The 17,019-nt window shown below is 35.8% G+C and overlaps 1 protein-coding gene across 2 annotated transcripts in view; it reads left to right on the plus strand.

Moving 5' to 3' along the window:
- USH2A (usherin) overlaps positions 1 to 17,019 on the plus strand; it is a gene marked incomplete at both ends in the record, with an annotated part of 871,783 nt that overhangs the window by 728,397 nt on the left and 126,367 nt on the right. For both annotated transcript variants that reach the window (XM_080698222.1, XM_080698223.1), the window contains one exon: positions 7,813 to 8,167. In XM_080698222.1, coding sequence (XP_080554348.1) covers positions 7,813 to 8,167 — 355 coding nt within the window. The remainder of the gene's footprint in view (positions 1 to 7,812; positions 8,168 to 17,019) is intronic.

Genomic DNA, 17,019 nt, shown 5'->3' on the forward strand with positions numbered 1-17,019 from the left:
GAATACAAGGTTTCTGTTTTTCTGGAATATTCATGGAGACTTCATGAACTCTATGTTATTGTTTTGAGGCTATTCAAAGTAAAAATTTAGTGACTTTATACTATAAGTTTTAAAAAATATTGAACAGTACAGATCACAAAGGTTATTATCTCTCTTATCCATGACATATATAATTCCTATCAATAGAAATAAATGCTATTAATTTCAATATATTTTACTGTTGTTTTCTATTTGTATTTTTCTTCCCATAAAGGGAATCATATTGTCCATACTGTTCTACTGGAATATTTCTTGTTAATTTTTCTATGTTCTTTATGTGTCAAGGAAAATCTATCTCCCTTTTGTGATCATATGAAAAATGACATATCAAGCCAGGTGGGAGCTCATACCTGTAATCCCAGCTACGCAAGAAGCTGAGCCAAGATAATTACAAATTAGAGGCCAGCCAGTGGGGAAACTTAGTTGAGATCCTCTTTAAAAAATATATATATTATATATATATATTATATATATAGACACACACATACATACATACATATATATACACATATATATGCATACATGTATATATGTGTACATATATACATGTATATATACATATACATATACATATACATATATATATATGTATGTATGTATGTATGTATGTATGTATGAGGAGCTGGGTATGTAACATGCTGGAGGCCTTGGGTTCAATCCCAATTTTCAAAACTACCAATATAAAAAAAGAATGAAGCTGGGCTTGGTGGCGCACGCTTATAATCCCCACGTTTGGGAGGCTGAGATAGGAGGATTGCAAAGGTTCAAATCCACCCTCAGCTACTTAGTAAGGCTCTTGGCAACTTAGTGAGACTCTGTTTCCAAATAAAAAGAGCTTTATAGTGAAGTCATTTCATGTGAATATAATCAATCATTCTCTCATTGATAGTTTTGGATTGATTTTAAATACCAGGCTAAGGAACTCAGGGTTTTTACTCATATTGTAGTGAATATGAGCCATTGAAGATTTGGGGAAAAATAAATAAGCAGTGTGATATAATAGAAAAAGCATGGGATTTGCAATTAACAGATGTGTTATCTTCCACTTATTAGCTATATGACCTTGGCAAATAACTTTCCTTCCATTTTTAGGTAAAGTTAGATTAGTAAACATAGAGGATAATTAGCCTCTCTGAATTTTGCAAGAAACAAAATAATACACATGGAAATACTATGTCATGTGAAATATAATAAAAATAAGAAAGTATTTTTGATATGTTGGTCAATGCTTTGCTTTAGGAAGACAAATCTGGCAGATATATATATATATATATATATATATATGATATATATATGAGATATATATGTGTATATATATGAGATATATATGAGATATATATGTGTATATATGTACATATATGTGTGTGTGTGTGTACAACAATGGTATATATGGACAATCAAAAAAGGTTTTGGCAATAAAAGAAGCATATTGCACAATATTATGCCCAATATATGTATGCTATTTTATATATATATATATATATATATATATATATATATATATATATGTCTCAGTTGTTAGAAACCAAATTAATGTTAACAGTGCTTATCGCCAAGTGACAAGTTTTGGGAGATTCTTTTAAATACTTGTGTTGTTCACCTGTATCTTCTAATTAATTTTTACAACCATTATAGCATAATGATATAGTAAAGACAAAATAGTAACTTAAAATGAGTCTGGATACACATCTATCATCATCCTTTTTAGGATTTTCCTATTTCCTTTTTTCTGTGAGGATCATACTCACTTTCTACAGCAAGCCAGGCATTCAGGAGAGAGAACATACCAACTACATTAACAGAAAGAGCATAAAATAAATAATTAGTAACTAGTTATAAATTTATTAACTAGGGAACTGAAAAGATAAAACAAAAAGCCTCTAAGATATTATAGAGATGGCAACTACAAGAAGCAGCCCTCACCCTTAGGACAGAGGGAACAAAAGGAAATGGTAAAAAGGTGAAAATTTTGCAACTCAAGCAGGGTGCTGGGGATCTGGTACCCACATATCCAAGGAGGGAGGTTCCTGCTACTGGTACATATATCTGGGGGCCAGAGGGAGTATGAAATGAAGTAGGTTTTACGAGCATAGGAAAAAAAAATATGTATTGAAAACATCTGCTGCTGAGAGGAAAGGAGCTGCTACTTGCAAGGTGCAGCATCCTTGCTGGGCAGATGTTCACTTCCACGGCTACCAAACACAGCAAACATAAAAGAGCCAGTTTGTTTTTCCTTTCTGCCTCCTGGTCATTCTCTGGCACCCTGATTGACAAAGCTTATCACCAAGTCAGCTGGAAAAACAGAAAAGTGTATTTCAGGGTCCCAGCTGCACTATGGTGAAAGCCAAATACAGGGGATTGGTTTGAAGATGAAAGACAATAACAACAGACACATTTTTCTGTTTAAGCAAATTTCATAGACCCTTGAGCTCTTCTTGTCAACCAGTCACCCAGTCATTGCTTAAAAAAATGCTTACTGCATATTATAGTGGCCTCTGCTTTACCAAGTGCTGAGATTATGTAAATGAGTAAGATTGGAGCTGTAGTATATATAGTATGACAGAGAGAAAGAAATGCCACAATATATTGTGACAAGTGAATGCAAGTGTCCATCAACAGAGGAATGGATCACAAAATTATGAGATGCACACACAATGGAATTCTACTCAGCAGTAAAGAACAAAATTATGTTATTTGCAGGAAAATGGATAGATCTGGAGAACATCATCTTAACAGAAATTATCCAGTCACAGAAAGTGAAGAATCATTCTTTCATATGTGAACACTAGGGAGTAATTGGGATATAAGAATAACTTTAGATAATGAAGCAGAAATCCCAGTATATCTATGAAGGGAGTTTAGGGAAGGAAGGAAGGGAGGGAGGGAGAATTAATGACAGAAAAACTGCCATTGATATTATGTACATATGTAAAATTATCAATACCAATTTCGATCTCATGTATGGAGAAGGGGAAGATGTGGAGAGGGAGCTGGAAGGAAGCTCAACAAGTGCTATATGCATGTATGTCCCTCTCACTCTGAACTACATTGTGATATGATATGAGACTACAATATACCAGTGATATATATAGAAAAGAGTGTATTGGACATGATAACTACTTGAGAGGGAAGCAACAAAAAACTTTTTTGAGAAAATGACTTAGGAATGAATTTTTAAGAGATGAACTGAAGTCAGCCTATAGAAAGGGGGAGAAGAGTAAAAGGATCCTTGCAAAAAGAATTGTTAGCTACCAAAGCTAGTGTAGCATGAGATATAATGGAATATGAGAACTCTAGGCAAGCACTTGGTTATGACCAGAGTATAAAGTGAGAGTTGAGACTCAAAAGGGGGAATCCTGAGCTCTGGGCATATGCCAGTTGTGTGGCAAATGACAACAGAGTTTTGTTTGTTTTTAAAAAATTAAGTCTTAAAGCCTTCAGAATTTGTCTTCTCTTTCCACCAGTATCAGAGCATCCACTCATGTCACAAAACTTAATGACCACACCATTACAAACCTTTTTGTAAATGACCTGTGTTTCCATTTCTTCTACCACCAACCTAGTTCAAAAGTCTGCATTTATTTTTTGTAGACTGTTGGGATGACTTTCTGTTCAATGCCACTTTTACATAACCAGACAAAACTCTCCAAGTACAACTTTTTTTTGTTTGGTACTGGGAATGGAACCCAGGGGCATTCTACCTCCAAACTATACCCCCAGCCCAATTTTTTATTCTTTATTTTCAAACAGGGTCTCACTGAGTTGCAAAGGGTATCACTAAGTAACTAAGGCTGGCCACAAATCGCAGTCCTCCAGTCTCAGCCTCCCGAATGCTGGGATTACAAGCATGTGCAACCATGCCTGGCTTCCAAGCACAACTTTGAACATCATATCTGGGATAACTTCATTTGTATCATACACGTACATTGCTATATTTGATTTAATTCTTACAAGGGTTTTGAGAGGTTGGATATTAATCATGAGATTATTAACTATACTAAATAAAAGGAAAGGTAAAGGGCACAAGCTGATTGTTCAAGGTCATTTAACTACAGAGCCAATACCTGCAACCTTTCTCCTTTTACTGCAGATACTTCAGCCTACTCATTAAAATTCAGACTATTTTTAATATTTTTTTCATGGGGAAAGAGAGGCGGTTTCATAATCTTAAATTTGTAACAGAAAATGCATTGGGTTCTAGAATTTTTTAATTACTTTTGAAGATAAACAGTGATGGTTACTGGTGGGCTAGAGTATGGAGTTCTTAAAAAGATTTTTCTACATTGAAACAATAAAAGTATGAAAATACTAAAAATACATAGTTTCTAGTTTTCTTATTTTTGTTTTCCTCCTACTGTTAAGAAACATTCCATTAACTCTAGTTGAAAAATTACATTACTAATGTATCTCTAAAATGATTAGTTTAAGCTAAGAAAACACATTTGGGCATTAAAAGAGAAATGAAAATGTGATTACTGTAAGCTGAGATTATTTAGGAGGAAGACTCCAGTTAAACAAAGTCAATGCCTAAATCTTGAATTAGTAGTCAATGCCTAACCTTAGATTGGGAATAACTGTGGTCTGCTTAACCACTTCTGCTCAAGGTAGATTCAGGATTAAAGTTTTTGATTTTTAGTACCACAGATAGGACATTTACTTCTCCATGTTAATTAAGTTTTCAGCAGTGATAAATACTTTACCAGGCTGCATCCTTTTATTGTTTGGGTCAATAAACTTGAGGCCAACATTATTCTTAATCTTTTAAATATCATAGATTTTGAAAATTCTAACTTCTGGACCATTTTTTTAAATGTTATTTTTATAAAACCCGTAGCTACATCTCAATTTGTAAACTCAGAGTTTAATAAAAATTACTTGAATTGTCATAGCAAGGCTGAAGGAAGACAAAATAAAAATGTCTTTTTTTCATATAACTGTATAGGTTTGTTTGCTGTATTATATTCCTGACAAATACATTTTTAAGCACCACGGAGAGGAGTCCTTGGCTGTGAGCCCTGGGGTTCTCATTAGAATGGGTCCCTCCCACTGACACACCTGGTACCTGATATCTGCAGCAAGTACAAAGGCCAAACTCTGCAAACCGACATGGAGTGCAGAATCTGGTCCATGCATGGTAGCAGGCGATAATGAGGTGGTTTGCTGAACTGTAATTGCAGGTCACTGAGTGGCATCCATGAAACCTCTCTAGCCTCCAGCAGGAAGGTTGTCATTGGCTCATACTTAGGTCATAGTGATTTATCAACTTGAGATTCACCAAATCCCCAAAGCCAGAGATTTCACATCTCCTGCCTTTTGTGAAAGGTAGTGTCATTTACTTTGTCTTAATCACCCTTTAAGTTTGGATGGAGCTGGCTGATCTGACATGGCAGCTCGTGTGCTTTCCAGCATTGGAAGAGCCTGTTAATGAAAATACTCCAAGCAGCCTGGAAAATAACCTCAACTTAAGTGAGCTGAGCGAATGAGGCCCATCTCTTGTTAAATTCTTTTCCAATTGAGATTTCTACCTCAATAGGATATAAGAATTGATCAAGATGAGGCAAACATACAGAAAAGTCATGAAATTATATGTCTTTTAGCCATTCATTTGAAAAAAATTGCTGAACACTTATTGGTCTCAGATCTTCCCTTTTTGTCAGATCTTTGTGATTTTTATATCTGGATAAGCAAATAAATCAAATGAAATATCAGATATATAAGGCTAACCTAATAACTAACAATTCCATTTTTATTACATAGATATTTAATGCTTTATATATTCAGTACCAAAAGAGTATGTACAGGTGCTAGTTTTGATAAAAAACAAACCCTGAAGATGGAAAAAAAAAAAAAAGCCTCATTTTCAGACAGCTGAAAGAACTTCTTGCATTATTCTCTGTATTTTATTTGGTTTTAGAGGACACATCTAATAATTTGACTTTTTCTCTTTAAATATCTCTACCACGCTGCTTTATCCACATGTTTTATTCTGACACTTGCGCATTCTTAAGGCGGGTATGTTTCTTTAGAAACACGTATTGCTTTTCAGATGTATGGTCACCTGTCTTGGCGACAGTGGTCGTGTAAATCCTGTATAAAGTCATAGCCTGCTCGATTCCACTGTGCACCTTCAGTTCTGTAACTCTTTATTTCAGGGGGAATTTGTGCCCTGCCTCCTCCCCACATATCCTGAGAAATGCAGAATAGCTTGCCTTTGCCTCCTGTTCTTTTATTTTTTTTATTTTTATTTTATTTATTTATTTATTTATTTATTTATTTATTTATTTATTTTTGGTGGTACTGGGGTTCCTGGAAGCCCTTCTACGTCTGGGTTACACTCCCAGACCTATTTTATACTTTTTATTTGAAAACGGTCTCTTAAGCCAGCGAGGCTGGCTCCAAACCAGCGCGATCCTCCTGTCTCCGCCTCCCAAGCACAGGGATTACAAGCATGCACCACCACGCCCGGCTTGCCTACTGTTCTTAACTTGATAGTAAAAGTTTTCACGTTTTTACCCCCCAAAAAATAAATAAAATAAATATCTCTAAAGAAAATGTTTATTATATAATTTATCATAGATGTTCATTAATTTCTGTGAAGCTCTATTTCCTCCACTCAGTACAATAGGGCTGAGGGTAGCTCAGATGTAGAATGCTCTGGGTTCAATTCTTAGTATCACAAAAAAGAGAAAAGAAAAAAATACATAGTGCTAGGGAAATGAGAATCAGAATTGTGGGTTTCTCTCAGCTTATTTACTTTCCAGGGTGTTATCCTGCCTCTTTTTTGTTTTTGTTTTGGTGATACTGGGGTTCCTGGAAACCCTTCTACCTCCGGGCTATGCTCCCAGACCTATTTTTATACTTTTTTATTTGAAAACAGGGTCTCTTAAGCCAGCACGGCTGGCTTCGAACCTGCGCGATCCTCCTGTCTCCGCCTCCCAAGTGTGGGGATTACGAGTGTGCTCCACCATGCCCTTTTTCATAGATTGATTTCATGGTTCCAGTAGTGGCAAGAGTGCTAACAGCCTTACTGTGCAAACACTTTTTCAGTATCTGTACTCATCATATTTGCTACTGTCCTATGTCCTACGACCAAACTCAAAATGAGTTTGGTATCATGCTAGCTAAAGGCATAAATACAAAAATACTTGCAAAAAGTTTCAAGGTAGGGAGTCTACCTACCTTGGATTCCCAATAATATCAGTCTCTAATAATTATATATAATATGGTTCTAGTTGTACAAAAGCTAAAACCCCAACATAACTGCATGTATGCATGCATACACAAACATATATGTAGAAAATATATAAAAACATATAAATAGTGCTTAATATGTGCATCTGTATTTCTTCAATTAAAAAAAATTTCTTGTGTGCTTATAATTTCAAGAAAAGACAACTGAAAGATAATTCTGGAAGATATTACAAAATATGATTATGGGTGCTTTACTTATTTTTATTTGGGATCAAATATGCATATGGATACATACACACATATACACACTTGCACACACACACACACACACACACACACACATACACACACACATACATATACATACATTCATATGATGTCAACCACATTGAGAAAATGATCTTGAGTCAGGTCTCTGGTATATTCTTCCATCTGATCTTCCCTCATCATGATATCAAGAAAGAACACTTGAAAAGTTGAGTCAATATAGTTTTCCCCAAAACAATTTCTTACCACCTCTATAAACCTTGTTGTGAATGAAGTGTGTAGCCCTCACTAGTGGCTTGCTTGCTTTCCTTTCAGACGCCCTGCTGGCATCAAAGAGGATTCTCTTTTGTTTGTCTGGTGGCAAGGAGCCCTTGAGTTTACAGATGACACAGAGACGCTGAGGCCTTTTACACTCTATGAATATCAGGTCACAGCCCACAATTCCAGGGGCTCAGTGGACAGTCCATGGGCATCAGCACGGACTCTGGAAGCTTCACCACAAGCCCTGCCAGCTCCGTGGGCTCAGGCCACTAGTGCTCATTCAGTTCTGCTGAATTGGACAAAGCCAGAATTTCCCAATGGCATTATCTCCCAGTACCGTGTAGTCTACCAAGAGAGACCAAATGACCCGACAATTAGCAGCTCTCCAGTGCATGCCTTCACAGTGACGGTAAGAATTCAGAGAAAATAGCCCATACTCAGATTATCCGGATAGTATTTTGAATTAATTTTCGTATCCAGCTTGTCATTTTTCTTTGCTTGGGGCTTACATCTATGAAAATTTCTCACATGTGAAAAGCATAGGATCATAGGGATAATATACTGAATTGAGTATAGAGACTAGTTCATAGACCACCACAACTAATTTGTATTTCTGAAAGGAAATAAATGAGTTTCTCTTTGCCTGATTTCAACTTTCCATATTCATAAAATGTGTCCCTAAACATCTCATAGGAATGAGATTAATATAAAATTAGGCAAATTATATTATTTTCTACTTGCTCAAAGAACTAATTGCATATATGCACTTATATATAGATATACTTCATTAAAATCACATGACCTATTAAAATCGCATGTACTATACATTTGTGATGACTGTGTTCTGATCTGACCTCCTTTGACCTATTAAAATCGCATGTACTATACATTTGTGATGACTGTGTTCTGACCTCCTTTGATACATAAAACAACTTACTTTAGTTCACCTGGTTTCTGAGGGCATTCTTCTTCATCATACCCTGATGTACTATTTGAGATACAGAAACACGATGGTCCTTGTCTCAGAGAGCATTACCTTTTACAATAATATAGAGATGAGAATTGCACATGAGAAAAATAAAAGATGTGAAGGATATAGTCTACAATATGTGTTACACTGGAACTTAGGTCCTATCTCTACCAACAACTCTTTATAAACCACAATATAAAAGAGAATAATATTATCCTCCAAAAGTATTCAGCAATAAATGTTCTAGAAGTTTAAGAGGAAACCCTCGTGCTTAATAAAGATGAAATACTATGGTCTTAAGAGTTAAATGTCTATAGTTCTCAAAATATGCCAAGACATTATTAAATGTAAAAAATACTCATAAATTTGAACAAATGAACAGATAGTACATTAACTAAAAAGTTTCTATACTTCAAGTATAGAAGCCAAATTTACATTATAGAATAAAATGTTTGTCAAAATATTCAAATAATACTGAGCAAATATACTTTAATGAAACCCCAGAAGAATCTTTCCAAATCAATAGTTTAAATATAATATTTTTCCACTATCCTTATGTTTAAGTTTTTCATGTAACTTGAAAACTAACATGCGAGTGAAGGAATAATATTAGAGAATCTTCATTTTTTAATTAAGAATTGGTATTTTGTTTTACTATTTTACAATAAATAACTTTTATATACCAGGGTCTTTCAAATTATATCTTCTGGATTCTTCATTATAAGAATTAGAAGCAATGTTCCTAGTATAAAGATCTTTTTTACTTGATGTAATCCAAGGAAAAATGTATTTCTCACTATGTCTTTAGAACTTGTATTCTAAGCTTTAATACTTAAAGTAAAATTTTTCATGAGAATCCTGAAACACTCTTGATAATAGCTTTCTGAATGAGATATCTTAATTTAAATATGCTTTTATTGAATGAACCAGTATTTCAATAATTTTAAGCCTCTGATCTTTTGAAATTTGATTGTCAGGAGTATGAGGCTAATCATTTAATCTCTCCAAACAGGTCTATTGAAATTCTCTTTCAGAATACCCTATAAGTACCTTCCTAAGTGTTTTTGTATTTAAACACATTATTTAAAGTATCTGATGAACCTATGAACTCTGACCTTTATTTGGTCTGCTAGGTTTTATTTTTATCAACCTAAAATGTTCTTGGAAAAAAGACAAGCCTATGGCTCCAAGCTATAAGCGGCACAAGGTCCTTTGAATGTGGACCTTTTTTTACAGTCTTTTTGACAGCTCAATCTTACTAAACTTTCAATTTTTAAAGATTATTCCTTATAATACTGAAAAGAATAACTAGAATATTAAAGAAACAATGATATTTCCATGTCTTACTTGAATATATGAATGTGTTGCAAGTGAACTTTCCTCCTCACCCCCTGAAATCTGGACCTTTGGCCCTGAGAATCCTCAGGTAAGATTTCATTAGATTCGTCAGAAAATTCTCATCTGAGATCTTTAAACAATCACAGACTCTTCCACAAAGTATGTGCTAATGCTCATTCAGACCACTAGGACATGTTTCTAGGTCATTAAGCCACTATGACTTTTTATGGACTAATACCTTTGAAAGAAGTCAGATTTCATCCATTTCTACATTCCCTGTGTAAAGATTGTGTTCAACTCTTTTTAAAAAAAATTTTTTTAAAGGAACATCTAGAAGAAGGAGGTTCTATATTTCATCCAACATTCTATACTCCTCACTGGCAGAAAGTAATTTTCCTTTGATCCTTACCAAACCCATCTTCTTGTAGTTTATGAAAGCAAGACTTTTCTATACTAAAGCAATGCTGTTTTAGGGTTAAGAACAAATCATTGATGATTCAATTAAATTTGGAGAGTCATTGAAAACTATGTTCACTATGTCAATACTCAGTACTGTGCTCAACTATATTTTACAGGTCTATAAGACTGGAAATTTGAGCAGGGCAGTAACTATGGGGGAAGATGGGTAATCAATTCTGCACCATAGATTACTGCTGGATGTTTTGGGTTACTACATGTCTTACTTCATCCTACTACTTGTGTTTAGATATGTTCCTTGTGTGTGTGTGTGATACTGGAGATGTAATTCAGGGGCATTCTACCTTGGAGCTACACCCCCAGTCCAGGTTTTTATTCTTTATTTTAAGACAGAGTCTCACTGAGTTGCAAAGGGCCTTAGTAGCTGAGGCTGTCCGTGAAACGCAATTCTCCTCTCTCAGCCTCCCAAATGCTGGGATTACAAGTGTGTGCCACCATGCCTGGCTGATATGTTCCTTTTAAATTTCTCTCCAAGTACCTTCTTGGATCTACTTACTATATTTCTAATTCCTAACCCCACTATACGTCATCATCCCCTTTCTTCTCTAGGAAAATTTTCAAGTTCCTATTTATTGGCCACTCTTACTGAAATTCTCCAGAGCAAAGGGACCAGATTTGCAATTAACAAGGCAGAGTCCATCCCCACAGTTACAGGATTGCCATTCAGTTCACGAGCTGGAGAGGGGTATTGCTAACACTACTCATTCTACTTCTTTATTGGGATCCCAGCTCTGCACAAGGGCCCACCAATAAACTGCCCATGATGTGGAGCCATTACTAGCTTGTCCCAAGGTCCCCCAGTGTTGTTTACAGACAGGTGGATGTTGCTGGGAGAGCCACATAAAACAGGTGCAATGCAGGCGTGAATCCTGCTGGTGGTGGCAGTGGATGGAGAACTGGCTGTGGGGGCCCTCCGTGGGGGTGAGGAGCGTATGTGTTGGCAGGAGCAACGGCAGCAGCAGCAGAGGCAGCAGGAGAGGAGAAATAGAAAGAGATTGGGTTTTAATGCCTCACTAGCTTCTCTTCCAGCCTCAGGAAAAGTCATCTCCCTTTGGGTTTAAGTAGATCCTTCTACACAGAAGACAGAGATATCAAGATTCTTAGGGTCTCTTCAGACCAACACCTTCTACCACTGAAAAGAGGCTTTAGTTAAAAGTTCTTAAACTCCCTTCACGATTAGTTTTGTGATGAACTGTGCAGTGTCATGACAGAAAATTCAGTTAGTCTTGCTTGGCATGCAAGAGTTCCGTGGTGGTATTTACAGGGAACACTCCTGGCGAGGTTGGCGAAATTGCTACCACCATTCGGGTTTGTTTGCTTTTTCTCCCTGGCACCTGCCATGGCACTGGCAGAAATAACTTGGCATTTAAAGGCAAAGGTGGTTTACCTGCTACACTGTGCTCTAAGTATATCCCTGCCTGCCCCACAGGAATAAAAAACATCAATTCCAGAGCATACATTATTTGCTCAGTACCCTGAAAGATAGATGGTGTAGATTCAAGCATAAGGTGCAGAGGAATAAGCAAATCATATGGGTCACTAAAAGTTGGCTTCTAATCTGAGAATAAAATCCAGAACTACAAACTCTAGTTTCTAAATTATGGTTGCCAGACTCTCTTTTTCCAATGTTAAGGAGGAGGTAGTCAAAATTTCCTCATGTAGTTGTCTCAATTCTCTTTACCATTGAATAAACATGGCAAAAAATATGATATAATCCATAATTGCTTTATTAGGAGGTTTATTAATAAATTGATGGCTTAATTTTAGTTCTTTTTATTTTGGCTTATCATAATATAAAAATGTGCCTTACATGTGATCTTAAATTGGTTGTACTACTTATAATTTGATGGTTCTTAGCCTTTTCTTCCTGAACCCATTTGTTAGACAACAAAAATTGTCTGGAAGGTGTTTATCACTAAAAGTATTTCTTTGGTGACTATATTTCTAACATGAAGAAAAATTTAATATTGAAAAAAATTACTGTATTTTCTGTGTCAGTTCTATAGACTGAGAGTTTTTCATTTTATAATGAGATAATTGTGTTATATTTACATAAAAGCCAAATGGGTAAATGTCATATAAAACAAGGAATATTTGGCATAACATTTTTTTTTTTACTGTTTGGCTTGTCATTAACTTTTCATTTCCTAGCCTTTCATATTCTTTATCCATTTTTTTATACTCTTGCAGTCAGGAACACATATTAGGGAATCTACTTTTTGCCCAATATTCCTGGAGGTTAAAACTATTCATCATCTGGGTGTGATGGTGCATGTCTGTAATACCAATGCTTGAGAGGCTGAGACAGAAGAATTGTAGGTTTAAAGTGAGCCTCAGCAAGACCTTGTTTCATAATAAAAAATAAGAAAAGAACCTGGGAGTGTAGTGCAGAAGTTACATACCCATAGGTTCAATCCCCAGTACCAAAAAACAAAAAAACAAAAACATTATCTTCTTAAACTCCATACAGCTACTTCTTTGAAAGAACATTTTCTCTAACAGTATTACAAGTTCCATCAAGAATCCCTTGCTTACCCATCAGTATTATCTAAAGCAGGTCTCATGGTTTTTCAGTTACTTTTCAATAACAACGACCATCTCAATTTTGGTAGCAAGACTCGTTTCAGGAGGCAGCCAGGAGGAAGCTCACCAAGTGCTGTGCGCATGTGCGTCACTATCACAATGACTATATTATGTGAGACTATGATAGACCAATGAGTGTATTAAGACAAAAACAAATAAATATATAAATATTCTGTCTAAAATAAATACTGGCTTGTGTTTAAGAATATATGGCAGAGAAGAGAGTAGTCAATTTCCTCCTCCTTCTTTAGTTCCCTCTTATTGATTCCCCAGAATATGATAGAGGGTATAGCTCAGTGGTAGAACACTTTGCCTAAGCATGCACAAGACCCTGAGTTCAATCCTCAGCACCACAACAGAATGAGTAAATAAAAAAATAAATAAATTTTAAATATGACTTTCCCAGGATAATGGAAAAAAGTGAATTAGACAAAAAGGAATAGAGTCTTACTCAATAATAATGCTTAATCCATCCTGTGGTACAGGGGCTTCATGGGATCTTCTTTGCAGTATGTAGAGGTCCCCCATAGGCAATTCCATGACTCACAGTTCCCTGGTGCCAGAAATACACTCCTTTGCTAATTTCTTACATCCTTTTCTGCTATTTCCCTATTGGTTCACCACACAACCTGTTACTTCTGAGGCTCCCTCTCTCAAGCAATCAGCAAATATCAGGTCCTATCATGTGGACAAAACTCATTCCTTTCTTGGCATTCATAAGCTCTAGAGAAAACTTATTTACCAAATAATAAAAGTACAGCACTTTCAGTATTACTTTTTCTACTGAGCCAACTATCATGGGTGAGACTTAGTCAGACTCCCAATTTTAGAAGTCTATTAATAAGAAACACATATCAGTTTCTATGTTGATCCATGATCCTCAAATTCTGGGATCACATAAGGAACTTAGAGGATCCTACTACAACCTAGTAGCTGTATCAAAATTGTCTTGTAAGTCTCATCACCTCAACAGGAGGCCTACTGGCAAGAGTAGACTGCCCATCTCACCTACCTTGTGACACTCCCATTTTTTCAAGTGGTTCTCTTGAATATCTCTCAGATACCTTGACAGGGTAAAGTGAAGAGTCCCTATTTCCTCCCCTAAGAAGGAAGGAAGTGGCCCAAGATTTGCTTCTCCATTGAATACCCCAATCTTATTTGCTTTCCATGAACCTTGATAGTCTTTTTATATAAGTTGTCTTATATAGATCTGCAGAGGAAGATGGAGCGTGGATGTTTAAGACTGATCCTTTCTGTAAGTCCTGCAGTGACTCATTTATCAGTTCCAGTAGAGTTACTTATTACCTATTTTTCTGAGCTACATTTATTGCCTAATAAAGCCCTATCTCACATCAAGTTATATAACTGAAGGGCCTTTTCATCTCTCTAATTGCTCAGCCCGAGTCATCTTTGAGTACCCCTCTTCCTTACTTCTATATCATCCAATCCTTCACTAAGTTTTATCAGTTCTACTTACAAACTATAACTTGATTCCTTCCTTTTAAAAACCACATTAAGATCTTTACAAATGTTTTCTTTTCCTGGAATGATCATGCCCCTATGATTCATCTGGCTTTTGTTTTACTCTCCAAGTCTAAACTAAAATATTACATATGTCAAAAGGCTATTGCAATGAGTAATCAATGAATGCATATGCAAATTACTGTAGGTCATAATAAAAGAAGATTCTAAAACTTTAGTGGTTCTACCATTTGGAATTACAGAGGCTAGAAAAAATTAGAAAATGTAAGTGAAGTTCTGATTTATAGAAAGAAACTATACTGATTTGGTCAGGAGTGTAAAACCTTGTTTTACATATTTCAAGTGTTCTTCACCTTAAAACAAAAATCAGAGCTTGCAAATTTGAATGTTTTCTGAGATGATACTGCCAGTTTCCAAAATACCAGGTTTGGTTCTGTTCCTTTTTCAATTGCCTGGAACAAGAGCATGTTTTGTTGCTTTTGTTTTGTCTTATTTTGTTTTAATCTCCCTAAAATTAAATACTGTCCCATCTTCCCCACCACCAATGCCTTCCACTCTAACAGGAGAGTTTCACTCTATTCTACATACAGCTCTGTTCACCTGTCATGACACTCATAGGATCCTGTCCTTTCTCTTATATCTGGGATTATATTGGCAAAACATGATCTTCTTCATCTCTCTCTCTCTCTCTCTCTCTCTCTCACTCTCACTCTCGCTCTCTCTCTCTCTCTCTCTCTCTCTCTCTCACACACACACACACACACACACACACACACACATTCCCCAAGTACCAAGTACGTTGCTGTTTTCTGGTCTTTGATAAGGTTATAGTGAGATCCTATTTGGACCCTCCCAAGGAGCCTTGTCAAAAATATATATGAAAGTAAAATAAAGTAGTCTATCTACTAACCAGCCCCAGCCATCAATCCAGAATATGCACTATTTAGCAGAGACAGCAAGCTGTAAATGGCAGTGAAGGGCAGAAGCTAATTGAACTATTCTGCTCTTGTCACAAGTGGAAAGTGGCCACTACCTGAGACAAGATGGCTGCCCCTGAAGTACACTATTACAGCCAAGAGATCACATCCTTCGCTCTGCAAGGGCTTATGGGTGAGGGGGAAATCATACACAGATGACCAATTTTTTTATGGTTCACAGCCGATCAAAGTGAAATTCAGCAGCTGTTCAGGACAAGTGACCACTGTAACGGCTGTAATATAACCTACTAAATAGAGAGGGAATTGCATTAGAGCAAGAGGTTAGCTGTGATTATCGGCAGGTGAGTGCTTTATTGAAGTTGAAAGACCATTAACATTGATAGAGTAATTATTTCAACTTGAAAGTAATTACCTTGATGGGTGATAACTTCTCTAGTGTTCCCAGATTTGATTGGGCCAAACAATTGTGAGCTCCTGAAGCCTAGAAAAATATTACAACAATACTGTGATTTTTAAATTACTGAAACCACTGTTGGAATATTCTAATTATGCCAAACAGTGAAAAGATTTTGCCTTATACAAGCTAGTGACCTCTCATGTAGAGAGAGACATTTGCTTTTTAATCCAAATGCAATGACCCACACCTGCCACCTGTGAATACATATGTGATGGGTTTGCAAATGAATCTTTTTATCTCAATAGAATTTTTAAGGTGAAACATCTTGTTAGTCCTTTATCTGGATATTAACTAAGCCCAAACTGCTAACATCATTGATTATATCTATGAATTCACTTAGAATAGAGGCTATTGTCTGTGTTTGTCACAGAGGGTTTAAACTTTGCATAAATTGAGTATTTTAATAGTGACATTCCAACAGTGAAAATTCTAGATGTCATATATTGTGGATCACAAATTTTAGATATTACATAGCTACATAATTCTGCGGTTTTGTACCATTCTTGCCTGATGTTATTCAACTCTGTTAGAAACTACTCTATAATTGGCTGTCTTTTGTTTACACTAGATGTCAACATACAAAATAAAAGTTGAAGACCTGGACTATTTCTCTTTCAAAATGTCATAATTCTGGGCATGGTGATGCACACCTGTAATCCCAGTAATTGAGAGGCTGAAACGGGAATTGCAGGTTCAAGGTCAGTCTCAGAAACATAGTGATGCTCAACAATTTGGTGAGATACTGTTGCAAAATAAAAACAAACAAATGAAGTAGGGCTGGTGGTATAGCTCAAAGGTATAATGTCTCTGGGCTCAATTCTTAGTACAAAAAAATAACAAAATATAATAATGTGAAAATTGCAAGTTATCTGCAGGTTAGCACCAAGACATATCTAATTTGATGATTAAGATCAATAAATATTGTGGAGATCATCTATTAATCAGCTGTTTATCACATATTTCTTGAAAATCTACTGTGCCCAGAAAATACAATAGATACAAATAATTAGTCTCTT

This window comes from Muscardinus avellanarius (assembly GCF_963383645.1).
Source record: "Muscardinus avellanarius genome assembly, chromosome: 7".
Lineage (NCBI taxonomy): Eukaryota > Metazoa > Chordata > Mammalia > Rodentia > Gliridae > Muscardinus > Muscardinus avellanarius.